Below are 27662 nucleotides of genomic sequence, written 5' to 3' on the forward strand. Positions count from 1 at the left end.
ACCTCTCAAGATCAAGATTAGAGGAGGAAGGGCAGAGCTAGTGGTCAGTCTCAGCAATGTCTTAGCTGGATTGAGGTGAACCAGAGTATTGTTTTCTGTTAGTAAAGAGCTAATTTCATCCCATGCCTGCCTTGTGTATGCATGTCCTGTGGTTGACCTGGCTCCTTGACAGCTCCTTGACATACAGATAGGTGGTGTTTATGTGCCACGTCCAGCTGAAGACCAGCTCCAATGGTGCCTCCATGGTTCAGTGGCAGAGCACATGCATAGCATGTAATTAATAATAATAATAATAATAATAATAATAATAATAATACATTCTATTTATACCCCACCCTCCCCAGCCAAAACTGGGCTCAGAGCAGCTAACATCAAATATATAACATATTAACATAAAATCAGGAAATCAACTAAAATACATCCTAAAATCAATTCAGAATCAAAGTGAATTTCAATCAGATGGCAACCCACAGATTAGACCAGGCATAGGCAAACTTGGCCCTCCAGATGTTTTGGGACTACAACTCCCATCATATCTGACCACTGGCCCTGTTAGCTAGGGATGATGTGAGTTGTAGCCCCAAAACATCTGGAGGGCCGAGTTTACCTATGCCTAGATTAGACAGTCCCAGAATCCAGCTATGGAAAAGATCATGTAGCAGGTACATACAGACATTTCAGGTTGCGCGTTTTCAGGTTGCGCACTGCGCCGAACCCGGAAGTACCAGAATGGGTTACTTCCGGGTTTCGGCACTCGTGCATGAGCAGAAACACTAAATCATGCTATAAGCAGAAGCCCCAAATTGTGACCCGCGCATGCACAGATGCAGTGCTGCAGGTTGCAAACGCTGCGGGTTGTGAACGTGCCTCCCGCATGGATCATGTTCACAACCCGAGCATCCACTGTAATGGGGAAGGTCTCTGTCTGAGTTCCTGGAGGGCTGCTTCCAGTCATGGTAGAGCAGACAGCCCTGGGCTAGATGAGAGTGCAGGTAGGCGGCAAGCTATTTCTGCTGATGCCCAGTATTGAATCTGTTTCTTAACCACACCGCTGATCACAATTTGAAGGCAGCTGTTTTCCAAGAAAAAGTACGCTAAGGCTTCATGCAGGACTTACACATAATCATCTCTGGTTCTCTTGTATTTCAGGCATCAGGCATCTGGGTCATTTTGACCCGAGGCTCAATCAGAACATAGTAGAAAGAAGAAGCCCTCTCCCTTTCATCTGGCTGGGCTGGAGATGCTGAATCACTCAGCATTTCTGCCTCCTCCTCCTTGATCTCTGATTTAATTTGTCAAAAGACAGGTGGTGGGAAATCTGTGGCTCTTCAGATGTAGCTGGATGCCATACTCCTCATTCCCAGCCAGCATGGGATGATAGGTCATGGATGATAGGAGATGTTGTCCAATAGCATCTGAAGGGCCACAGGCTCACCAACTCTGCAATAGCTAGCAAGAAGTCAAGAGCTTTCCTACTTTCTGCCATTCAGTTAACTGGGAAGCAGGACTTGAATGACACACCAGTGAAGGTCCATGTTTTTGCAACAGTTGGCTGTAGATCAGTGTAGACAAACTTTGTCCAATTCACTTTCCCTTTTACCGGAACCTTAAAGTCTGCCAACAGAGACAGATGCAAAAGGCATCTCATAGAAGAAGTAAAACAAAACCCAACAAACCGCCTTGGAGCACATCATAAGCCAAAGAGCTTTTTTTTGGTATCAGGCTCACAGCCATTTCCCACCATAGTCAACTCCTGACTTCATTTCTGCAAGCTAATTTAGGTTGTGAAAGTCAATTTTGTTCTTTTGTGATTGAACAACAGGGAGTCGGAGACCCATTGCTGATCTGTTGCAAATTACCCAGAGAAAAGCAGGTAGCTCCTGATCTAATTTTGCCCATCACTACCCTCAACTCCCAGTGTCATTCTGTGTATTTGGTACAATAGTACCATGTTTTGCTTTCACTATAGTGTTGCATTTGAGCTGGTAATTCATAAGGAATCTTGCTCTTTCCCTCCTCTATTTTGATTTTTTTCTGATCGTCATTCACCTTTCTTTATTCTTCCTTCTTTGGCGATCACTCGTAGCCAAGTAAGATTGTCTTCCATGAATATGGTCTTAACAATGTGTCCGTAGGTGACTGTAGAGGTCGATTCTGGATCCACACATCCTTCCACAGTGGGGACATAGGTTTCCAGGGAGGAGCTGATCACGGTGAGGGTTTGCCAAACGTGCCTTCCTCTTATCACGTTTCTCCCTTTCATCCTGAAGTTCGTGCTTCTCCAAAGTCCATGACACTTGTTACGGGTATCAGGGGGTTGCTCGAGAGCAATCAGGCAAATGCCTTCCTGGTCTGTTGTAATGCCTTGTTATTGGTGCAAAAAAAGAGAGAGAAAACCCTTCACCATGCAGAGCGCCTCTATTTCATGTCTTGCTCATTCACTGGCAGAATCTGAGAGTGGGCGGTCCTTAAACCTTCCCCAGCAGAGTAGTTTCTTGATGCCCAGTCTGCGCCTCCCCTCTCTGCACAGACGTCTACTGCGCAAGGAAGGCGTGGGTAATGGGGGATCTCTCTCCTCCCCGCTTTGCTTAGGCAAGGTGTCCTGGCACCGCCTCACCTCCTCCGAGCCCTGAAGCTCCTCTCCACTAGAGGCGTGGCTATTCTCCTCCACTGAGGAGGTGCTGCTTCCCACGATCTTTGGGGGCTTTCTGTAATCCATCTGGCTTTTCCCCTCTCGCCCCTAAGCTGATGGCAGTTCCCTGACAATGCCTTTGGTCAAGGCAATTCTCCAATTGGAGCACTTGCCTTTTTTAGGACACTGCCAACAGAAGCAGCAAGTAAATCCTATTGGGGAAGCATTCCTAGCGCAGGCAGAAATTTGTCTTGCAGCACTCAGCTCTCCTAGGAGACTTTCATAAAGGATCTTCATTAGTCCAGATATTTGAGTTTTACAGGTGTGAGTAACTTCCTACCTCCATGCATACCAAATTACTTCTTTCATGTTCCCAACAGATGTTTGATTCAGTGGTTTTCAGGATAGCATGTGCTGACAAATAGTCACAGGTCTGTCTTTGTCTGTCTGTCTGTCTATGTAGATATCTATCTTGTCTATCTCAGTGTCCCAGTAAAAGCAGTGAGGGGTAACTTTGCCCCATTTCAGAGACAGGGAATTGAATTTCAGAGGGCTTGATCATGCGAGACAATTGAGCCCATTAGCAGTGATCCTGCCATGTCCTTAAACACATACTTAATTAAGTCCCTTTGATGGGATCCCTTTGTTATTAGATTATTTAAATGCAATACATTTATTCTCATTTAAAGTTAATCTAAAAGCAATGTAATCCAGATGCAGCCTATTTTAACCAAGGTTGTCTCGCTTAAATACAGCATCCAATTCGTGAGGTTGGGTTAAGCAGTTTTAGCTGACTGCAGAGTAACCATTAGAATGATTAGGATATATATGAATTGGTAACGTGTGATGTTTGTGTGTGTGTATTTTAATATAATCCGATGGAAACCCACACATTGAGCTTTCAAGTTTCAAGAAAGCCATCTGTTTGACTTGCTTGGTTCATGTTGTTCAGAGAAGTAGGCAAGGGAGACAGAAAGAAGCAAAAGCAACTCTGAAGAGGATTGACGTCTTCTTACTATACAGCCTAAAGCTGGAAAAATGACTATAAATGCTTAGAAGTAACTAGTGTTGAACTCAATGACACGTACTTCTGAGTCAGGTTGGGGCTATATCATGACATTTTGATTATAGTCCTCGTGTTTTGTAGTAACTTGGGACCTGTGTTTGAAATTAGCCAGGTGCTGGGCACATTTTGCACCTGACTTTCAATCATTTGTGACCAAGTGAAGATGCTGGGGCATCAGCATGGTGCCTGACATCTCCACCATTTGAAGATCGTTGGATCTGGATAGTTTCACACAAATGCCACACCCTGTAGAAATGTATCACTTACATCTTATCTGCACAGTCGGAATGAATTTCAGGAACCAAAAAATTGTTTTCTGTGCAGCCTGAGCAGGAGCAGGAGTCATCATTAAGAAAAAGAGGTTGGAATAGGCCAATAGATAGATAGGTAGATGGATAGATAGATGATAGATAGATGATAGATAGATAGATAGATGATAGATAGATAGATATGGACTGTCCCTGGATCAAGTGACTTTTCTTCTTTTAAGTTCTCAAAGCCCTTAACCCAGGCTACCTCAACTTCGGTCCTCCAGATGTTTTTGAGACTACAAGTCCCATCATCCCTTACCACTGGTCCTGCTAGCTAGGGATGATGGGAGTTGTAGGTCAAAAACATCTGGAGGGCCAAGGTTGAGGAATCCTGTCTTAAAGACCTAACCTCAAGGTTGTCATCTGAACTAGCCAGATGCTTAACTAGGAATCGACCACAGTCAGTCTATCATTTGAAAAATAAGTCTTGAGAGCTACCTTACCCAAAGATGGCAACTAGACATTCCGTTTTGGCAACTGCAACCTTTGTTTAAGGAGCTATTTGGGGTGCATCTTATATAGCTGAGTTTCTAACGCTGCTTGGGACTTATTTTCCATAGCTGTTCTTGTGTATATCCTTTGCCCTTGTTAGTTCCCCAGATCATTCCAGCCCATGTATATATGTATAGGTGCATGTCTGAACTTGTATTTGCAAATTTGCTTTACGCTCATCACCAAGGGCCCTTCCAGGTGTACCACTTATATATGGTGCTATAGCTGCTGGGGGGGAGGGTTTTCCATATTTTTCTGCATGCTTCCACATTGCATCATTATCATCCCATCACTGAAGTGCCTTATCAGGGTCTGAACCAAGTGCTGTGGCCAGTGCAATGTCTCAGTGTGGGTGGGCACAGCTAGCCCATCCCCATCTTATGCCTTTGTCTGGTCAACAGATCAGTAGATTCTAACAGATTGTGCTCCCGTTTCAGCTCCCAGATCCTGTTCTAGCTCTGGGTTTGTGTACGGCCACCCATATTCTTGACCTGGTTCCAAATCAAAGTTTGCTCAAGTGAAGGGACTGCTTGTGTACTCAGGCCCCAGAGCAGAGCAAAACGTTAACAAACCTTTCATAAATATGCATTGCAACTTTGAGGAGGAGGCATGTTATGGTTGTAGCAAAAATTGCTTGCTTAGTGACGCTGCTTAGCATTAATTTGTATTTCTGTCCATTGTGTTCCCTTATGGCAGGCAGCAGCAATGGTCACTCTGTGATCAAGGAGTAACTGAGGAGTTGAGCTTCAGCTTCTCCATTATTAGGGACGCGGGTGGCACTGTGGGTTAAACCACAGAGCCTAGGACTTGCTGATCAGAAGGTCGGCGGTTCAAATCCCTGTGACAGGGTGAGCTCCCGTTGCTCGGTCCCTGCTCCTGCCAACCTAGCAGTTCGAATGCACATCAAAGTGCAAGTAGATAAATAGGTACTGCTCTGACGGGAAGGTAAACAGCGTTTCCGTGCGCTGCTTTGATTCGCCAGAAGCAGCTTAGTCATGCTGGTCACATAAAGCAAGATGAGCGCCACAACCCCAGAGTCGTCCGCAACTGGACCTAATGGTCAGGGGTCCCCTTACCTTCTCCATTATTATGCCGTAGGGTAACTAAAACCCTTCTTTATCTGGGATAATATGTGATCTCTTTGGAAGCCACCTTACATTACAGACGTAATGAGTGAGTCACATGGAGCAGGAGCCTTTTTCTCAATCAACCCTGGTGTAAATCCAAAGTAGCAATTGCCGTCTCAAGATAGCTCATTTGTATTGGTACTAGTAAGAGAATACAGCAGCCCTGAGCAGCCAGTAGGTGTGCCAGCACTTGAAAGAAAGAAGGAATAATCAGTATTCTCAGCCGACTCTTCTGTGATCTGAGCAAGAGGACAAATGAAGAGCAATTTTTTTAATGTTTCCTGAGGTTTTGCGAGTGTCTGAAAGGGGGATGGTATTTGGAGTACTTATAGGATTAAGACAGTGTTTCTATTAACTGCCGGCTTCTTGAGTGGAACTCCGTGGTCGCATTTATGTGACAGACCTGAGCTGGGAGTCAAATCCGTAATTCTCCAAATGGTAGAGCAGATGGGCCCAGGGCTCTTTGTGCATGGGTCAACAGGCTACCAGCAGTGGTTCTCGAAGGCGACTCGGAATCATAGCCAGCTAATGAGCGACTGACTTTTGGGTCAGGGAGTGTGACAGACAGATGGGTAAACACGCTGTGTTTATCGATGACTCCCTCCTTCACACAGAGCTGGGAAGAACAAACTCTTCAGTTGCCTGAATAGATGCTGCATGCAGCCTCACCAAGAATGCCAGCCAGCATTTCAGAGATCTGACTAGTAAAAACTAGTGATGTGTTGAAGGGATCTCCCGCATTTTTCTCCACCTGTGAAAGGGGAGAAGACAATTCAGAGACATTATCACGGGTGGGGTACACAGCTGTTGCTGTCTTCAAGGGAGTTAAGAGGTGCTTGCGAATGCCCTTTCTCATTACCACGAATGCTTCCCACCTTGGCACTCTTCTAGTTTTCCCTCCTATTCCCATCTTTCAAACATGCATCAATTTCATTGGCATCATGTATTTATTGTGTGCTGCATTTTCTCTTTGTCCATGGGGCACTGAAACATGCTTTGTGGGGTTGGGGTGGTGGTAAAAGAATATTCAGATATGAATATTCTTAAAGTGAATAATATGGGCAATCATGCTGGGCTCTCCAACACTGTGCCTTTGGGCTCGAAACCATCTTATTTAGGTTTTTGCCTTGGTTTAGGGAGGTATTTTGGGAGGTGTCTGCTGCCTTTTTGACTAGGTATTACAGTGGTACCTCGGGTTACAGATGCTTCAAGTTACAGACGCTTCAGGTTACAGACTCCACCAACCCAGAAATAGTACCTCGGGTTAAGAACTTTGCTTCAGGATGAGAATAGAAATCGTGCTCTGGCAGTGGGAGGCCCCATTAGCTAAAGTGGTACCTCAGGTTAAGAACAGTTTCAGGTTAAGAACTGACCTCCAGAACGAATTAAGTTCTTAACCCGAGGTACCACTGTATTTGGGGAGGGCATTAGGTTGTTTGCCTGGTTGTACTGGGCAAGTCAAGTACATGACATTGAATATAATTATTGCCTACTCCTGCCTTCCCTAACCTGATGTACTCCAGAAGTTTGGACTACAACTCCCATCAGCCCCAGCCATCATCGTCAATGCTCAGGGGATGATGGGAGTTGTAGTCTAAAACATCTGGAGAGAACCAGCTTGCAGAAGGCTGGCTTACACCAACAATAGCTCTGTCTCCTGGTTTTCAGACAGGGCTTCCCCGCCCTCTCTGGAGATGATAGGGACTGAACTTATGACTTCTTAAATGCAAGGCATCTGTTCTGCCACTGTACCAGAATCCTTCCTTTTCTGTGCAATGGAACTGTTTCTAGACACTACCTGTATGTTTCCAACAATATCTCCTGAATTATGAGCGGATTAGATATTTTCCCTTGTTCAAAGGTATATAGTGAAAGTTTGAGCAGCCATGTTGTTTGTCTGGGGTGGGGTATAGAACCTGTCAGTGTCGAATTTACGTATAAGCTAAACAAGCTATAGCTTAGGGCCCCACCCTCTTGGGGGCCCCCAAAATTTTTTAAGGGAAAAACCCTGGATGTACATTTTCAATTGTATTTCAGTTCAACAACTACTTGGATAAAATAGATTGTTATGTGCAAATGGCTTTAGATACTTATCAGGTTAATAAATTAGCATATAGCATATATGCAACACAAAAAAAGCGATAATTTGTTGTTGACAAAGTACAGCTGGACATATAAAGCACTCCATTACCTTCAGTAGCTTAGGGCCTCATCAAACCTAAATCTGGCCCTGGAACCAGTAGATTAGTATACGCAGTGAACCTCCGCAAAATGTATGTGACGTACGTTTTATGCCGAATAAAACTACCCTAAAACATGTTCCGTACAAGCAACTGGCTATTGAACTGCTTGTTTAGGATTCGCGAGCCTAGTGAAATGCAAGCAAACGTTGCCTTGCCATTCATCATCCATCACTCAGTGCATCGCCATTTTGGAGGCTGGCTTTCTTTTTTCCTGTGGCCTCCTTCCTTTGCAGTTAGCAGAGCAGTGAAACAGTTTAACTGGTGCTCAGTGCCAGTGACCCGTTAGAGGAGAGAATACTCTGAACAGCCCAGAGAAGCTTCACCTACCCTGAGGCAGACCTTCTGTTCTGGGGGAAGCACTGCCAAATATTTGGTTTAGATAATGAACCTGCAGATGCCGCTTTTGTGGTTGCCATGCTTGGTGGGGCAGTGCTGGAAGGTGAGGGAGATGAAGAGTAATGTGGATTTTGTATCGTGCTGATAAATCCTTAGCACATAGCCTGGCTCATCAGTTTAACTTTAATAGGAGAGACTAGCTAGGTGCTGCTGAGAGAGGAACCCCTAGGGATAATGCAACAATTTGGTGGCGCTAAAGGAAACTGAAGGTGCTTCCTTTTAGAGGGAAGGAAAAAAGAAAGGAGAGGCTGCTTGCTTTTGTGGCCATCTTGCTCCCTGTGCCACTGTTGTTATATTTAATTGATATTGCACCATCAGTGCACATGATGCTTTACAACACTGATGGGAAACTTGTGGCTGTCCAGGTGCTTTTGAACACCAGCTCCCATCAACCCCGGCCTGCATTGCCTATTGTCACGGATAATGGGAGTTGTAGTCAAGTAACATTATGGAGGGACTCGGGTGGGAGAAAATGTCAGTGTTTCACTTTCTTTGTATCAGGCTGCTGTTAAGAGAGCAATAAACCTGCTGTCAAGAAGGTCTTCCACCTGTATTTTATTTTCGATTCATCCTGCCATTTGTGTCTGTATCTTGAGGGTCTCCCCCCCTTACAAATCAGCCTTTTATTGGGGAGCGCTGCTGTCACTCAGATACTGCAAATTGCCTTTGATGCAAAAATATCCCCGCGGCTAATTAGAAGTAGCCAATTTAGTACTTCCATTCTCCTTTTGTTGGAAAAAAACCTGCAGACATTGCTAATTGAAAGTGCATGGGCAGGAGCCAAGTGCAGTCTCCCCCTTCCATACAATAGGATGTATGAGTATTTTCATTAGACAATAAGTCAAAAATAATTTGTCCTTTTTTTCTTTTTCTCCTTTATACCTGACATATTTTTTGGAAAATATTTCCTTGGTGGATCCCAGCAATTTGGTTTTCAACTACAAAACACTCTTTATTCCCCTTTTTGATAGCCAGTTACAAGTTAATTGTTTCACCCATGTGTTTTTAAAAAAACTATTAAGATACTTTGGAACATTATCATTTTCAACAACACTGCCATGATTGTGCAAGGTAAAATATACCAGATAGAATTCAACAAGATGTGTTGCTAGTGTGTGAAAACAGTCGAGATTCAAGGATCCCAAGGCATGCACCTCCAGATGGTGGAGACATCAGAGGCCATCTTGGTGCCTGGCCATCTTCACTTGGTCGCAAGTGGCCGATAAAAGGTAAAGGTAAAGGGACCCCTGACCATTAGGTCCAGTTGTGGCCGACTCTGGGGTTGAGGTGCTCATCTCACTTTATTGGCCGCACAGCTTCCAGGTCATGTGGCCACCATGACTAAGCCACTTCTGGCGAACCAGAGCAGCACACAGAAACGCCGTTTACTTTCCCGCCGGAGCGGTACCTATTTATCTACTTGCACTTTGTGCTTTCAAACTGCTAGGTTGGCAGGAGCAGAGACCGAGCAACAGGAGCTCACCCCATCGTGGGGATTCAAACCGCCGACCTTCTGATCGGCAGGCCTTAGGCTCTGTGGTTTAACCCACAGCGCCACCTGTGTCTAGCCAGGTGCAAAATGTGCCTGACAAATTTTGCACTGTGCTTACAAGCACTTCGCTTCCTCACAAAGGCTCTCATACTGACATGCAGATAAGGTTACCAGGTTTGTTTCTTTTCCTTTCTTTTTGCAGTACTCCTTAGCACATGACTCTTTCCTCAACAGTTCACTTCCCTTTAGTGGTGGTGGGGACTTCACTTGCTACATTTATTTTTGTCAATCAGCTGCTAAAGGTACAGGAGCCCCACATTCCTCTTGGTCAGCCAGCTATTAAAGGTACAGTGGTACCTCGGGTTACACACGCTTCAGGTTACAGACTCCGCTAACCCAGAAATAGTACCTTGAGTTAAGAATTTTGCATCAAGATGAGAACAGAAATCACACGGTGGCGGCGCGGTGGCAGCTGAAGGCCCCATTAGCTAAAGTGGTATCTCAGGTTAAGAACAGTTTCAGGTTAAGAATGGACCTCCAGAACGAATTAAGTTCTTAACCTGAGGTAAGGGGGGGAGGCATAGCAAACTTAGCTCCTTTCGAAATTCAGCTTGTAGTGCCTTGAACTGTTTTACTCTGGTCTTTCAGAGGTTCCTGAAGTTAAGATCAGATAATATTTGCAGTGGCTCAGTTCTGTTTCCCCCCAGGAACACCAACCACTGAGTTGCTAGGCATAGTCAGCCCTATTCTCAGAATAGTAACATTAGACTGTCTTAGTTTGGTGAGGTGCTCCAGCTCTCTAAATAAGGGAATTCAGGTTGATAATGCAACGGCAGCGAATTCATTAGCATGAGCTAGCTCCCATCTTGCCTAATTTACCCTGCGTATGCCTCCTAAAAGCCCTTGAAGCAGAGAGCAAGGGGTGGAGGTAACCGTCGACACTCTCCTGGGAAAAGAGGCAGAGATGTGGAATTTGTACAACGTTGTGAATGGAAAATTAACTACAAAGGCAGTTAAGGAAGGAGAACCACGAAGCAAACTTCTTGCTCTGAAAAGCTTTTATTTCCTCCGGGAATAAGAGTAGGAGGAGGGATGGTGGTTACAAAGTCAAAGAGCAAAACAACAACAAAAGCATCTTCTAATAAGCAGAGATGTGGTGGAGGTTACTGCCCACATAGAGAATTTATTTGAAGCTGTGGGCCAGAATTAAGCATTAAGACCCACACTCATAATAGTTTAAGGTTGACATGTGCCCTACGTACAAAAGTCAGCCCTTTGTCTGAAGCCATTCCCTGCCCAAGTCCAATCTAGAGCCATAAATGCACCATAGATATAGAGGTAAAGTAAAAAAAGGTAAAGGATCCGTGGGCAGAAGGTCCGTGGTTTGAACCCCCGCGATGGGGTGAGCTCCCGTTGTTCTGTCCCAGCTCCTGCCAACCTAGCAGTTTGAAAGCACGCCAGCGCAAGTAGATAAATAGGTACCACTGTGACAGGAAGGTAAATGGCATTTCCGTGCTCTCTGGTTTCCATCACAGTGTCCCATTGCTCCAGAAGCAGTTTAGGTATGCTGGCCACATGACCCGGAAAGCTGTCTGTGGACAAACACCAGCTCCCTCGGCCTGAAAGCGAGATGAGCACCACAACCACAACCTTTGACTGGACTTAACAGTCCAGGGGTCCTTTACCTTATTCAAAGGCAGATTCATTTGTGCCTATCTGAAACCCTTGGTGCTTCTACATCTGTTTTCTGACCCGCTCATAATGCGCATAAATCTTCTGACAACGATCAGTGACCAGTCTCCAGCCTTTTAAGTGATCCAGGTTTTTCTTTTTCGTCAGCCTTGAACAACTCTGGACGCTCTGGCCTCGAGGGCTGTGAGAAGAAATGGCTTTGGGGAACAACACGCAGCGAAGTTACTCCATCATCCCATGCTTCATCTTCGTCGAGGTGAGTGCAGCTTTGGGGCTTCTGGGTCTAGCGGGATGATAAATGTTAATGTCATCATGCTGGTTAAATCTGGAAAGAAAATGCAGTGCATTTGTTGATGGGACCATGATCCCGAACACATTGACTTGTATGGCTAGCTCAGTTGGTTAGAGCACGGTGCTGATAATGCCAAGGTTGCAGGTTCAATCCCCGTATGGGAACAGCTGCATATTCCTGCATTGCAGGGAGTTGGACTAGATGATCCGCAGGGTCCAACTCCTATGACCTATCTAGGCATAGAGTCAGCTTGCAAGAGTGTATTGATTTGCTTGTTTTGACAGGGCTTAAGATGGCTAGGCCTATGAAAATATGATCATACTGTTTCCATTTTCGTGGCATGTCAAATTTATATTTTGAGTTACAAACCCTCATGCATACGATTTTTTAAAAAATACAATTGGTTCAAACTTGATTTTATCTCTTTGTCTGAAACTACCTAAACAGAGGCGATTACATGGTATAGAAGGTGGAGATTATTATGGAGGGTTAGACAGAGTGCTTTGATTGTCTGCAAGAGGAGATGATGATGATGATGATGATAAATTTTATTTGTATCCCACCCTCCCCGGCCAAGGCCGGTCTCAGAGCGGCTAACATCATAAAAACAGCACAATATGCATAAAAACAGACATTAATTAATTAAAATAAATCTTAAAATTAATTCTTAAAATTAATTCAGAGATGCATCTGATTCCGTGTTTGTGCTGAAGAGCAACGCTAATAATAATAATAATAATAATAATAATAATAATAATAATAATAATATCCTCCACATGGAAAACCAGCATGTCAGGGAGAAGGAACCTTCTTAACTTTGCCTTTTCCCTGACACATTATTTTTGTGTGTGTGGATAACTTCCTTTCATGTAGAAACATTTGACGGTGCCATCCCCCTTGTTCCAAATCCAAAGTGACACAGTCTAGGAATGAATTTGTTTCTTTATCTGCTGTTTGTGTGAACTGTGCCTCAGTCTCCAAGGAAACCCTGAGGGTGTTTTTCCTTCCTTTCACAAATCTAGGCAACAGGCAAGGGAATAAATCAATCTAACATTCCTTCACCCAATCAATATTTTTGTAGGGAGCAAAAGAGATACACCATGTCTCTGAAGTAAGATCTTTTAATTTATAGCCAGCCACAACTATCTCTGAAGACTTCTTTCTCTTTTTTGGCCCTCTAATGTGTGAATGATGAGTCTGTCTGAAAGTGCAGGTGAGAGAGCTATAAATTGGCCTTTCTGTAGTCAAGGCTGACATGAACATAAAAATAAATCAAGGAACAGCATTTGGGGGAAATGTGAGCATGGTTTGCTGTTCCGAATATCCTTCTGCTTGCTACAAATAAAGCCAGCATTCACAGTTGATTTAAGGAGCAAAATGAAAGTGTATGGCTTCTTTAAGCAAGTATGTACACACACACACACGCACATACACATACACATACTAGTAGTCTTGTTTATAGATTCTATTAAAAACACATTTCTACAATTTTGTTAAAATTACATCCATGGTAACGCCAGAAGCCACCTTATACCAGGTCAATGTGCTTCTAAACTGTTACTGCTTTATGAGAGGGATTGTGCAGTTAAATTGTGCTAAATTGCTCTGTGGCTCTAGCACATTAAATCCATTTAAAAAATATATTTGGAGTTTTTGTGGTTTAGAAGTGACGGAGAATGAACTGAAAGGTGTGGGATGAGTGAATGGTTAGCAGGAAGCGGTGTAAAGCACTCTGCAAGTGAATCAGGACGAATGCAGGATGAACGGTTATGGTCATATAGCTATCCTGCAAACAAATCAGCACAAATCCTCAGTAAAAACCAGATATAACCTCACATTCATAGCTTTCTGCAAGCTCAATGAACTGGTTGTCTGGAGGAACCCTTAGAACAGTGATGCAGTACTGTTCACCTACACATGATTGCCAGCAACTCTCGAGGGTTTTGGGGAGGGGTCTTTAACCCTACTTAGAGACACCATGGTTTGAACCTGGGACCTTTTCGCATGCAAAGCCTGCACTTTACAACTGAGCTACAGTCAGTATTTCCCTGTTGCTCTCTGCAAGGTTGTTGTTGTTAATAAGCAGCCGGGGGTTGATCTATGAAAAGAGCAGTCAGCTGCCCACCACATGATAGAAATGTATACTGGAAGTCTGACCATGAAGATGAGCTCTTGTTGAGAGCCAGCCCCAACTTCCCTTCCCTGTTTTCAGCTAATTTTGCCATTTGTGTCAAGGCTTCAGTGAATCCTCTCTCTCTCATTGTGGGATGTGAAGAAGTAGAAAAACCAGAAGAGTTCTTAACAAATACCGTACTTTTCGCTCTATAAGATGCATTTTCTCTCTCTTAAAAAGTAAGGGGTTCTAGCTTCTGGCTTAGCCGCGCAAAGCCTCCGCAGGGCACAGGGAGCCTTCATCCCGCTGCCCTGAGGAGGCTTTGTGCAGCTATCCCTGGCTTTTGCGGGAGGTGGGGGAAGGGACAGAGCATGCGGCTCTGTCCCTTCCCCCACCTCCCGGAAAGCCCACAAGAGCCGTGCTCCCTTTAAAGAGCTGCGCAGAGTATGTGTGCGGCTCCTGGGGGAAAGCCTGCAAGCACCACAGACACGCTCCTCGCAGCTCGTGAAAGGGAGCGCTGAGCAGAGCCTGGGATGCATACAGGCTCTGCTCAGCACTCCCTTTAAAGCTTTTTTTTTCTTGCATTCCCCCTTCAAAAACTAGGTGTGTCTTATGGTCAAGTGTGTCTTATGGAGTGAAAAATACGGTAGCTTATTCAATATTCACAGAGAGAGACGAAGGAATGCGGTCTCTTGTAGATAATGGCATTGCTCCAAGTAAAGTCCCAACCCCTTACCCCCTCCTATTCTATGTCACTCCTGAGCAGGCTGATGTGTGCTTTCTGCCTCTGAGCTTTCTGTTCTACTACCCTCAAGGCACGCCTGGTTCTGGGAGAGGGGGGGTTCAGGAATGCTTTCAAGAGACACTGAGCCTGTCAGCTGTCTCTCCCCTGGTGCTTCTTTTTCCTGCTGCTCCCCCAATATTTCCCAGCTTCTCCCCTCTACAGCCTCCCCTCTCACCTTCTGCAAACCACTGTTCTAAATCTATACTGTCCTCCTCTTCTCGGGAAGGTACAGAAAGGGAGGGCAGTTCCACTATTCCTCCTCAGTCCAGCCCCTGACATGCTGTCATGATCACCTACTGCGTGTTGCCTTTTCCTTATTGCTGTCTAGAGTGATAGGATGTGCAGGGCTTTCTCCCTCTCTCCCACGTAAAAGGCCAAACAAACTTACCTTCTCCTCTGCACCTACCCATGCCCATACCAGTAAGCAGTTCAGGAGGAAGAGGTGGGCAGAATCGCAGAAGTGCTCGTTGACCCCGGGACAGGATTACATAAATTGGTCTCCAATCTGAAAATGAAACAAATATGCAGCCGCATGACAAGACGCCTGATTAAAATATGACAGTATTAGTAAGAGATAATAATAATAATAATAATAATAATAATAATAATAATAATAATAATGCCTTTCTGTCTCAGTAATATGACAAGTTTTACATCCCAAGATCATTTGCATCTAACTTTCAGTTCTCGGGTTACATATTATTACATATTCTGACCTGGAGCTATGTGCTGTAAGAACTTGTGATGTACTACTGGCTTTAACAAATTCCTTTTTACGTCTGGATTGTGAACTTTTCAGTAATAGAGAGGATGCCTGAGACATATAATCTATAACAGCAGAAAGGTTAAATCAATGTTTCGGTCCTTAATTGGAAGAGCTGCTTCCTATTTAAACTGGACAAGAAGGTGAAGCAGAGGCTCATTAAAATAGTTCCCAAGCATTTATCAAACCAGTACCTAAGGAACTCAGAAAATGAAGATTTTTGAAGACGCTGCGATCAAAGAATTCTATTCAGCTGAAAATTGCCTTGTGGGATCGTACCGAAGGTTCATCTAAGCCACAGTCTTCTTTCCAACATTGACCAGACAGAGATCTCTGAAAAGTTCGTGGCATCTGTCAGTCAGAGGAATACTGCCGGTCCTCGCTAATTACCACTGTGAAACTTAATGTCTGTGTCCATACATGATGTTTAAAGCAGTGGTGAAGAATCTATGATCCCCCAGAAGGTGCTGGACTCCAACTCCCATGAGCCTCAGCCAGCACGGCCAGTGGTCAGGGAAGATGGGAGTTGTGGTTCAGCAACATCTGGAGGGCCACAGGTTCCCCATCCCTGAATTAAACCATGCTTTAGCGATACTTGCGCAATGCATGCCTCTTCCCACACAGTTGTGAGAAGAACTTCTGCAGCCTTTAGTTTCACATTCCCATCATTCTTGCTTTCTTTTACATATGAACCAGAGATCGTGGTTTAAAACGAACTTGTCAGTTTCAGAGCAAGCCAGCTTTAAACTAACAGCTTTCTGTATCCCTTGTGGCTACTATTTATAGATGGATAATGGTTACAGTAACACTCGCAGATCAGCCTTTTATTTAAGTGCTAGCCTGGTAACCATACGGTGACCGGGAATGGAATGCAGGCTAGTGATTGGGCTGGTGGAGGAGGAATAGAGTGCTTTGTTCTCCTCTGTCCATAGTATAGAAACCAGCAGAAAAGTACAGCTGTCTGTTGCCTCTCTGCCAGCCCTAGACTAGTAAAGCATTTCATGGGCTAGTAACTCTTATGACCTTATTTAGAAGGCTGCCATAGAAAGGCCCGCCATCATATTTTAAAAGCTATCACTGTACTTTGCAGCAATAACAGCAGTTGTGCATTTTATAAAAAGTACTGCCTTTTATTTCTTGGGAACTTAATTCAATTTTGTCACACAAAATTTTATAAATCTCTTATCATAAATCTCCCCTCCACACCACTTTAGGAATATTTCCCCCATAAACTAACCACCTCCCAATTTCTTAAGCCTTTCTTTGTGGGTACAATGCAAACTTTTGATTAATTTATTTTCCTTTTTTCTGTATTACTATCAACTTTATGATTCTAAATACATCTTTGATTTATAGAACCTCTATAGATAGATATCTCACCCTCAACAATTTTGAAAAGCTAGCTGAAGCCATGCTGATTCTTCCCTCACCGAGACTTGTTCTTCTGTATGCTTCATAAATGGTGTTTTCCTTTTGTTTACCTCGTACAGACATTAGTTTGACAGGTTTGGATTTTTTACATTTGTTTAATGGTGTTATATCAGTTCTCTTCCAGTCTTCATGTAAGAGGTGGACCTGACTGATAAGCATTTATTTGTTTATTTGTGTACTGCTTTTTGGCCCAAAGGCCTCCAAAGCAGCAAATGGCGTATTAAAACAAAATATACAGTAAAGTAATTAAATGCAGTCAGTCAATCGAAACAATATAAAATATGTTTGTTAATTGAAAAATAATGTCACATTTTGGTTCTTTAAGAGCTTTTGTGTGGAATGCTGTCTGGTTTTGATTAACTGTTAATTTTCATGCGTCCCTTTGTCTGGAGACATTATATCTTTGGCATGTGTACTTGACACAGCTCTTTGCTTATACAGTCGTACCTTGGTTGTCAATTGGAATCCATTCCGGAAGTCCGTTCAACGTCCGAAAATGTTGAAAAACCAAGGCGTGGCTTCCGATTGGCTGAAGGAGCTTCCTACACTCAATCAGAAGCCACGTCGGACATTCGGCTTCCAGAAAACCTTCACAAACCGGAACACTCACTTTTGGGTTTGCAGCATTCAGGAGCCAAAATGGACGAGTACCAAGGCGTTCGACAACCAAGGTACGACTGTAGCACAATGGTTCACACCCAATATCATCAACTCCAAAAGCCAATGAAATTTTTTAATGAATCCATTAAATACCCATTTCCAGGTGGAATCCTTTGCAATGGCTTACCAGTTGAGTGCACATAACCTGAAGCAGTTCTGAAATTATTCAGTAATCTTTAATATATTCAATTTTACCATAGGAGTGTTCCAGCATCAGTGTACTAGAAATGAGTCTCTATGACCAGACAAATCGCCAAGGCATGTGATTTGTGATGGTACTAATGGGATGGTACATATATTATCATTCTTTCCTCTGACGATGGAAGAAATTAGAAGGCGTGGGGCAGGGAAGACTGCCAAGGCTTAAAAGTTAAGCCATGCTGCAACTCTGCAGTTCAGAATACCTTACCTCATCAGATTGGCTCCTTTTTGAGATAGAGATATTGCCTGGAGAAGAGTATCGCAAGCTGGAAGGAAACCGTTCTTGACAACTCAATTTATAACACACTCGAGAGAAACTAGGAGATTTTGAAGGATAATTAAAACCGGAGTGACATACTGGGAAATGCATCAAAGTATGATGGTGTTGTCAAGCAAAGTGTCTGAAGCAAGCAGTTGCGCAGAATGTGCTGGATTTGAGTTGGTCCTTCTGGGATGTTTACCATGCTGCTTCATCAGAGGAAACCTGTCTTAAATGGCTTGGGTTTGTTTTTATTTGGACAGATTGGGTCATCATCAATGTCTGCTCCTTAAATGTCTTCTCAATCAACAGAGCTTCCCTTGGGTAAAGGCATTCCCTGGAATGTTCTGCCATAGCATGAATGAACAGCCTCCCCTATACATAAAGCCCATTCAAAAGGAAAACTATATACTGGGGTTAAGCTTATAGTTTAGCTTTCTCACTCACATGCTAGCAGTCAGGTGTATGTAGATCTTTTATTTTGGCCATTGGAGTTTGCGGGGAAAGTTGCTGAAAATTTATTTTCTCCCCTTCCACGGCCATCCTTAATTTACGAATGAGCAAAGAAAATGCATTTGAAAATTGTAAGATGGTTGTACAGTGGTACCTCGGGTTACAGACGCTTCAGGTTACAGACTCTGCTAACCCAGAAATAGTACCTCAGGTTAAGAACTTTGCTTCAGGATGAGAACAGAAATTGTACGGCAGCAGCAGGAGGCCCCGTTAGCTAAAGTGGTACCTCAGGTGTCAGGGAACTGCCAGCGGCTCAAAGGGGAGAGAGCAGAAGGCAGTTGTGTTACAGGGAGCCTCCGAAAACCTTGCGAAGCAGTTCCTCTTCCAGCAAGGAGGAAGGCCCCACTTCCAGCAGAGAAGAGGTGCAAGGACCAGAGGATGCTAGGAAGAGCCTTAACACTGAGCCTGAGCAAGCTGGAGAGGCGGGGAGCACGCCCTTGCCATCGCCCATCCTGTGCAGTAGTCTGAGGTGCAGGGAGGGACGGAAAAGGCTGGGGGTGATGAGACTTTTATGTTGGGGGAGGTACAAAAACAGAGCGCTCCCGGATTCTACTAGCAATTGAGCCAGGCATGAACTTATGACGCTCTTCACTGTAAATAGTTTGCGCCAAAATAAAGCCTGTAAAAGACAGGTCGGAGTCTTGCCTTGTTACTCGCGAGCAACCACAACAGCACCTGACATCAGGTTAAGAACAGTTTCAGGTTAAGAACGGACCTCCAGAATGAATTAAGTTCTTAACCCAAGGTACCACTGTATATGTAAAGCCATGGGCTGATTCACTTGCTTTTGTGTCATTCCACCAGTTTTTAATGGCAATGTTTCACCATAAGCTGTGTGCGGATTGCAGGGCAGAGGGGAGGTTGTGAAGCCAAAGCAAACTAGCCCCATTTGTTTTAATGACAGAGTTTCAAGGAGGCGGCTGCCAGAGAAGAATATTTGGCCACAGGGCTCAAACTGGCATGCACAGCAAAGGAACTCAGGCTTAAGCAGCCTGACCTGATTTCAGAGCCAAATGGAAAGGACAATTGCGAAGTTCATTGAATCACAGCTGTAAAGTAGGGTAGACTGCATCATTAAAGCATGCAAAATGCCTTAGATGGTAAAAAACCTTAAATACTGTTGTCAAGTGGCCTTACTCAACTACAAAGTTGGGTGGGTTGGGACCTTGCCACGCAATTCTTCTTGGGATTTTGGAAGTGCAAGCCTGCAACAGAAAGTTGCAATGTATCTGCAGCTCTGATCTCATCTTGTCCTTTGGTTGTTTTCTAGCTTCATTTAAAGCCATAAAGAAAGCCCTGCTAGATCAGACAGTGGCTCCATCTCCTCCAGCATTTTGCCTCCAATTGCAGCCAGCCAAATGTACCGGGAGGGATGCAGGTGGCGCTGTGGTCTAAACCACAGAGCCTAAGACTTGCTGATCAGAAGGTTGGTGGTTCGAATCCCTGTGACGGGATGAGCTCCCGTTGCTCGGTCCCTGTTCCTGCCAACCTAGCAGTTTGAAAGCACGTCAAAGTGCAAGTAGATAAACAGGTACCGCTCACACAGGAAGGTAAACGGCATTTCCGTGCACTGCTCTGGTTCGCGAGAAGCGGCTTAGTCATGCTGGCCACATGACCCAGAAGCTGTACGCTGGCTCCCTTGGCCAGTAAAGCGAGATGAGTGCTGCAACCCCAGAGTCGGTCACGACTGGACCTAACGGTCAGGGGTCCCTTTACCTTTACCTTTAAATGTACTGGGAAAGCCCACAACGAGTGCATAAATGCAACAACACACTCCTATTGTTTGTCTCCCAGCAGTTGACCATATGCCTGTCTTTAATCACCTTTTTAAACCATCAAAACCATTGACCTTACAGCAGTGATTGATCTTCAACCATTGATCTTACAGCAGTGAATTGCATGAGCTAATCCTGTGTTGAACCATGTTCTTTTGTCCTTCGCCATGGGACTCTTTATGTTCTGATGTTATGAAAGAAAGAGCAAGAAATAGGTTTTCTTCCCTCCAAAAAATCTCTATCCGCGTTCCCCATCTTTTTTGTCAACTGAGAAGCCCTAAACCAGGCATAGGCAAACTTGGCCCTCCAGATGTTTTGGGACTATGACTCCCATCATCCCTGACCATTGGTACTGTTAGCTAGGGATGATGGGAGTTGTAGTCCCAAAACATCTGAAGGGCTGAGTTTGCCTATATAGGCCTGCCCTAGACCTTTCAACTCAGGGTTGCAGAACCTGTTGCCTTCAATATATTAACTCCCATCATTGTTGACCACTGGTCATGCTGGCTGGAGCTGATGAGAACCCAACAACACAAGGGAGGGACAGAGCTTTGTCACCACTCCTGCTTTAACCTTTCCTTGTACCAATTTCTTGATAACCTCCCAGTTTCCAAACCTCTGAGATGGAACAACAAAAATTATACCCAGAATCCCAAATGTCATTATTCCTGCAAAAAATACACCCAACATTATTTTGTGCTGGGTTTTCCACATTTAAGCAATATAACAGAACAGTTTTTGAGGTCAGTGTGTGTGGGGTGGGGGGGTGTTCTCTTTTTCTTTTTCTTCTTTTTGAGGCTCATGAAAGTATGGTTTTAATTTAGAGTTTTAAATAAAAATACCTTGCGGAGACATTGCATGTAGACCTCCTTGCTAAAATATATCGCTTTAATTTTGAGAAGCTAGGCAGAGAAATATTTCTCCTTCCCAGAATGTTGCTGCTGTGAATATGTGATAAATTGATTCTCATTTAAGGGGAAAGCTTTGCAGAGAAATGCTGCAGTTGAGTTTTTTCTATACTTCATATTTTGCCGTCTTAAGGCGTGTCTGAAAGGATTTGCTGCTGAATTCCATGTAAAACAGAACCCAGGCAATAATGTGAGGTTCCATCTACATGGCTGCTTTATATCTGCTGCAAATTCATTTAGGAAGTGCTCCATTCTTTTTAGTGCTGTGACAGTGGTTTGTGCTGTGTTTTCTCAATATCTGGAACAAGCGTGTATGAAACAAAATGAACAAGACAGCACAGGGTTGAAATGAATGTGATAGCAAAGATGAAACCCATGATGCAGTTCAACTGTGAGTGAATGTCCACCCAGAAGATGCACAGTCTATACCAGGGGCAGGCAACCTAAGGCCCAGGGGCTGGATTTTTAATGAGATTGAAAAAAAGTGTGTTCTTTGTAATTTTGCAAAATATACCGTATTTGTTAACCACAGGAAAGGTACTCTCTGATGTTAATTTTTAATTTAACTTGCTAGTCTGAAGTTTCTGAGAGAGACTTTTCTGAGCCCTTGGGGTCAAAAGAAAGTAATTTAAAACAACTATTGTTGAGACATTTCATTCCGAATCTGCTAAACAGAGCCAGACAGTGGATGAAGACAGGTGGATGTTCTGCCCCACCCCCATAACAGAAATCCCGGCTATGCCCATGTTATTCCCTGTTCTGAATAAGGAAACTGTTTCCATTGCTTGCCTCTTCTCCTCAACTTAGTTTGCTTATTGTTTTTCTCAGTTTTGCTTCTGCCTTACTCCCATTGCCCCTGATTTGACAGGAGATAGTCTTAACTATTTACAGTGGTACCTCGGGTTAAGAACTTAATTCATCTGGAGATCCGTTCTTAACCTGAAACTGTTCTTAACCTGAGGTACCACTTTAGCTAATGGGGCCTCCCGCTGCCGCCGCTGCACAATTTCTTTTCTCATCCTGAAGCAAAGTTCTTAACCTGAGGTACTATTTCTGGGTTAGTGGAGTCTGTAACCTGAAGTGTCTGTAACCTGAGGTACCACTGTACAATATCTGAGTGGCTTTGGACTTTACAAAGGATTGGCATCAGAGAAAAGTGCCTGTGATCTATGATTCCTCTTTTCATGTTCCCTATGTAGCATGTAAAAAGGGACACAGGTGGCGCTGTGGGTTAAAGCCTCAGCGCCTAGGACTTGCTGATCAAAAGGTCGGCGGTTCGAATCCCTGCTGCGGGGTGTGCTCCCGCTGCTCGGTCCCAGCGCCTGCCAACCTAGCAGTTCGAAAGCACCTCAGGGTGCAAGTAGATAAATAGGGACCGCTTACCAGCGGGAAGGTAAACGGCGTTTCCGTGTGCAGCTCTGGCTCGCCAGAGCAGCGATGTCACGCTGGCCATGTGACCCGGAAGTGTCTCCGGACAGCGCTGGCCCCTGGCCTCTTGAGTGAGATGGGCGCACAACCCCAGAGTCTGTCAAGACTGGCCCGTACGGGCAGGGGTACCTTTACCTTTACCTATGTAGCATGTAAATTGAGAACCCACACATCCAGCTACATGAAAGGAAAAGCATGCATCAAACACTCTTCCTGGTTTTGCAACGTCTGAAGCCACCTCTGGCTCTCCATGCCATTTGCTGCCATTGCGTTTCATTCTTATTCACATGGAGGAACCTATTCATTTCGCTTTTTGTTCCCACCTCTTTAAATTCATCTCCTTTTGCAATATCTGTTCAAGCATTTCTCCTGCCCGTGCCAATCATGTCTCTGTTGTTGTTGTTGTTGTTGTTGTGTGAACCGAGGCTCGTTCTTCATTTTGTTCCAGTTCATCAAATAAATCATAAAACTGGATTATTTGCTTGACAAATAAACATCTAATCATGCACTGTGTGTGTGTGTTACTGAGCCAGGTAGCTCTAACGTTACCTGACAAAAAAGAAGCTCCTTCATTTTGGAGGATCATAATTGAAGAAGGCATTTGTTACATAACAGGCTGAAGCGAACAGAACTTTGCATCTGAAATCATCAGTGTCTTGTAAGCGATGACTGTGTCTTCCCAAAAGCTAGCACTAAATTAATAGCAGTTTTGTGTAAGAATGCTTGCATACAATCATAGATATGTAGAAGAGATCTGAATATAGACTGCAACTGTTTTTTCTGGAGGGCTGTTTTGAAATTGAGATTGGCCACTGGCCCTTTCTTACCTCTCCAAATGCCAATTAAAAAGTCTATGGCCTGTTAAAGCTGTGGGTGGGGTGAGAGACTGTTATTATGATTATTTTATTATTACGCTGGCTGTTTTGATGTTTTTTATTGTTTTTATTATTGATGCTCCGTAAAATGTGTTCTTAATGTTGAACAGTGCCCTGGGATCTTTTGATAAAGGGTGGCATATAAATCAAATTAATAAGAATTATAATCATCATCTTCATGAGCCGCTGCTATTATGGCATAAGCTTTCATGAACCACACTCTGCCTCATCCCATACCTTGCCCATCCATACCTTAAAATGTTGCTTCTGTACCAATGGTGGATCATTTAGACATGATGCCAGTCTGATTATCTCTGTCTTGGTGGTTTAAATGCTGCAATATGATATTGGCCTTCTCGCAGCACTAAAAGAAAAATCCACAACTCCCAGTCTTTAGATCAATCAACCGAGAACCTGATACACAAATGTGTTCTGTTTGAATAAATGAAATTTTCCTATCATTTAACACTGGGGGAAAATGAATGGAAGGTTCAGGGCCTTCCAGCATAAGACTTGATTAATCACAAAAGAAGTTGCTGATTTTCCTTTATTTGTTTTTGATTTACATTAGCCTTTGCCGATGCTGCATTTTTAATAGAATCATATTAAAGACAGATGTAATTGTATCCTGGAAATGGAATGTAGCATTTGCTAGTCTCTAGCTAATTTATGAATCCAATTACAATGGAGTGGAATAATCTTTCAAATAGATTGGATAAAGGATTACACTTTTATTATCCTAGTGATATAACTCACTTGGACTCTGCACCATTTAACATTAGAAGTGCAAGGAGGTTATACTTTGTGATCTGAACATGAAGAAAAATATAAATCCTCTTAAGATTAACTATGCAGTTTCTGAGACTCACGCAGTATATATGGCCTCGGTCCACTATACCTGAAGGATAGTCTCCACCCCCATTGTTCTGCCCAGACACTGAGGTCCAGCTCCGAGGGCCTTCTGGCAGTTCCCTCGTTGCAAGAAGCCAAGTTACATGGAACCAGGCAGAGGGCCTTCTCGGTGGTGGTACCCAGCCTGTGGAATGCCTTCCCACCAGATGTCAAAGAGAACAACAACTACCAGACTTTTAGAAGACATCTGAAGGCAGCCCTGTTTAGGGAAGCTTTTAATGTTTAATAGACTATTGTATTTTAATATTCTGTTGGAAGCCACCCAGAGTGGGGAAACCCAGCCAGATGGACAGAGTATACATAATAGGTAAAGGTACCCCTGCCCGTCAGAGCCAGTCGTGACCGACTCTAGGGTTGCACGCTCAACTCGCTCAAGAGGCCGGGAGCTGGCGCCGTCCGAAGACACTTCCGGGTCACGTGGCCAGTGTGACGAAGCTGCAACTGGTGAGCCAGCACCAGTGCCGCACACGGAAACGCCGTTTACCTTTCCGCTATAAGCGGTACCTATTTATCTACTTGCACTTAGGGGTGCTTTCGAACTGCTAGGTGGGCAGGAGCTGGGACCGAACGACAGGAGCTCACCCCGCCACTGGGATTTGAACTGCCGACCTTACGATCAGCAAGTCCTAGGCACTGAGGTTTTACCCACAGCGCCACCCGCGTCCCTATACATAATTCCCTTTATCCCAGAATTTGGTCCAAAGTAATTTAAGAGTATATAATAATAATAATAACAATTTATTATGTATAATAACAATTTATACATAATAAATTGTTATTATTATTATAATATACTCTTAAAGTTACTTTGGACCAAATTCTGGGATAAAGGGAATTAACATTTCCCCCATACCATTGTTTCATCGATTCATAGAATCATAGAATCATAGAGTTGGAAGAGACCACAAGGGCCATCAAGTCCAACCCCCTGCCAAGCAGGAAACACCATCAGAGCACTTCTGACATATGGTTGTCAAGCCTCTGCTTAAAGACCTCCAAAGAAGGAGACTCCACGACACCACTTGGCAGCAAATTCCACTGTCGAACAGCTCTTACTGTCAGGAAGTTCTTCCTAATATGATTCATATTAAAGTCAGCTGCTGCAGGGAGATGTATGCCAGTATCTCAGTGGCAATTATTCTGATACAGGGGCACCCATAGAATCATAGAACTGTAGAGTTGGGTGGGGCCCTGAGAGTTATCTAGTCCAACTCCCTGCAATGCAGGAATCTCACAATTGCCACCACTCAAGAAGCACAAGGCCTCTCCCCCCCAGTCCATTAATATTGCCAGCATCACCAATATCCTTCTCTACTCCGCCCCTCCATAGAGATTCCCCCACTCCCATGTCAGCATTGCCCTTGAGCCAGTGTCACCAACTGGACTCATCCACTTCAGCCCCGACTGGGCTAGGCAAGCTGGGTAGCACTTCCAGAGACCACCTTCTGCACAGGAACAGGTCAAAGTGCTGTGGACTCATAGCTCAGAGTTGTGAGCACCGGATTCACTCCCACAAGAAGACAGTCGTCGCACAGCAGAGTATAGCAGAGCATAAACGACTCGGAGAGCAGCTCTGTAGAATATCTTCTTTATTCTATCTACAACTATAATACAACTATATACAGAGCTTAATGAGGTCTAAGCATAAATGAATGCTGCACTACACTGAGTGTCTGCAGCTGCTCTTAGCAGCAACCTTATCTCTACACACGATCTGTAACACTCAGTCTCTCTCTCTCTGACACACTGACTGACTGACTGACTCTTTGATGTGGTGCTGGAGTGGAATAAGTAGAGAGCAGAATACTGCTCCTCCTCTCTGGAGAAACAGCAGACTCATCAGGAGATTCTTGGATATGGGAGGGGTGAAATCTCCTCATCCCAACCCCACCCCAATATCAACCCAGATAACACTAATTCATGGGTAGGCAAACTAAGGCCTGGGGACCGGATCCAGCCCAATCACCTTCTAAATCCGGCCCACGGATGGTCCGGGAATCAGTGTGTTTTTACATGAGTGCTTTTATTTAAAATGCATCTCTGGGTTATTTGTGGGGCATAGGAATTTGTTCTTTTTTTTCTCTTCAAAATATAGTCCGGCCCCCCACAAGTCTGAGGGACAGTGGACTGGCCCCCTGCTGAAAAAGTTTGCTGACCCCTGCACTAATTCATCCTCTCCACTCCCTGCTCCCCAATCACTCCAACAACCCACACTCTTAGCCCCACTCTCGAAGGTCTCTACCCATAGCACAAAAAGAACCACACAAACAAAAAATAGACACACACACCCCGCCAACCTCTCCATCTCCTCCCTTCACAACACAAAAGCAGCATACAAAACCAGCAGGTAAAAGGAAAGGAAAACAAAGAAAGAAACCCATACCAACTAAATCCATACCCCCAAGCTCAATAAAACAATAGACAAGCACACCCCTGGCATGTGATCTCAAGACATTTGGGGATGCAGCTGTTAGTCTGAAATTCCCCACCCCCTCCAAAAGATGCGGGAGAAAGAGGATATTGCCTGCAACATTGAAAGTTTGTTTGCAACATTTTTTGAAAGGGTTTGCAAGTGAAATCATAACTAAGCTGCAGTGAAAAATAGTGATTAAGGCAGTCTTACCCTCGGTAGATAATGAAGTAGGAAAACGGAACCATTGGTCATTTAAAAAGGCAGATTAAATATTCTCACAGATATAGAGGAGTTCTTCCCGCTCCCTAAGTTATCCAGCTAATTTCTTTTCACAGCAGGAAACAAAGAGGGGAGGGGAAAATGAGAGCTACTGTTGTGAAAATATAGAAGAACTCAGCAGTTGTGGGGGAATACGAAAGCACCTTTTGTGGCAATTGATAATATCATTAAAGTCTTTTACGAGAGGAGGAGAAGCAAAGCAATCATATAGCGAAAAGGATTTCAAGGAGCAGATTTTCTTTCTCACCCTACTGAAGAGAACTGTGCTTATAACTTATAACAGTGCTTATAACTGGGTGGAAAATTACATTTCTCTTCATTTCTAGGAGGCTGCTTAGTCCTGACAACACAACACTAAAGTCATAGAAAAGTAGGGTGGCCACATGTCCTATATTACAGAGGACAGTCCTCTTATTTGCAGGGCAGTCTGGTCCAAGGTCCAATGTTTTCAATCCCAGAGCAGGAACAAAGCAATGAAACTAAACAGAGAAAAACGATATGCGAAAATTATGAATTCATATAAACATCCAATAAACAGCAAACTCAACCATTCTATTATGAGGTAAACAAGCAAAACTACAATGGCAGAAATTATCATTTCCAAT

At 44.0% G+C, this 27662-nt stretch overlaps 1 protein-coding gene across 1 annotated transcript in view; it reads left to right on the forward strand.

Moving 5' to 3' along the window:
* The first annotated feature begins 11593 nt into the window (after nucleotides 1-11593).
* Nucleotides 11594-27662, forward strand: part of PLPPR1 (phospholipid phosphatase related 1) — a 46591-nt gene continuing 30522 nt past the window's right edge. Inside the window, exon 1 of the mRNA XM_081894675.1 lies at nucleotides 11594-11707. Within this exon, the coding sequence (XP_081750801.1) occupies nucleotides 11645-11707 (63 nt within the window). The 5' untranslated portion in view covers nucleotides 11594-11644. The remainder of the gene's footprint in view (nucleotides 11708-27662) is intronic.

This window comes from Podarcis melisellensis, assembly GCF_964234715.1.
Source record: "Podarcis melisellensis genome assembly, chromosome: 17".
In the NCBI taxonomy this organism is placed as follows: domain Eukaryota; kingdom Metazoa; phylum Chordata; class Lepidosauria; order Squamata; family Lacertidae; genus Podarcis; species Podarcis melisellensis.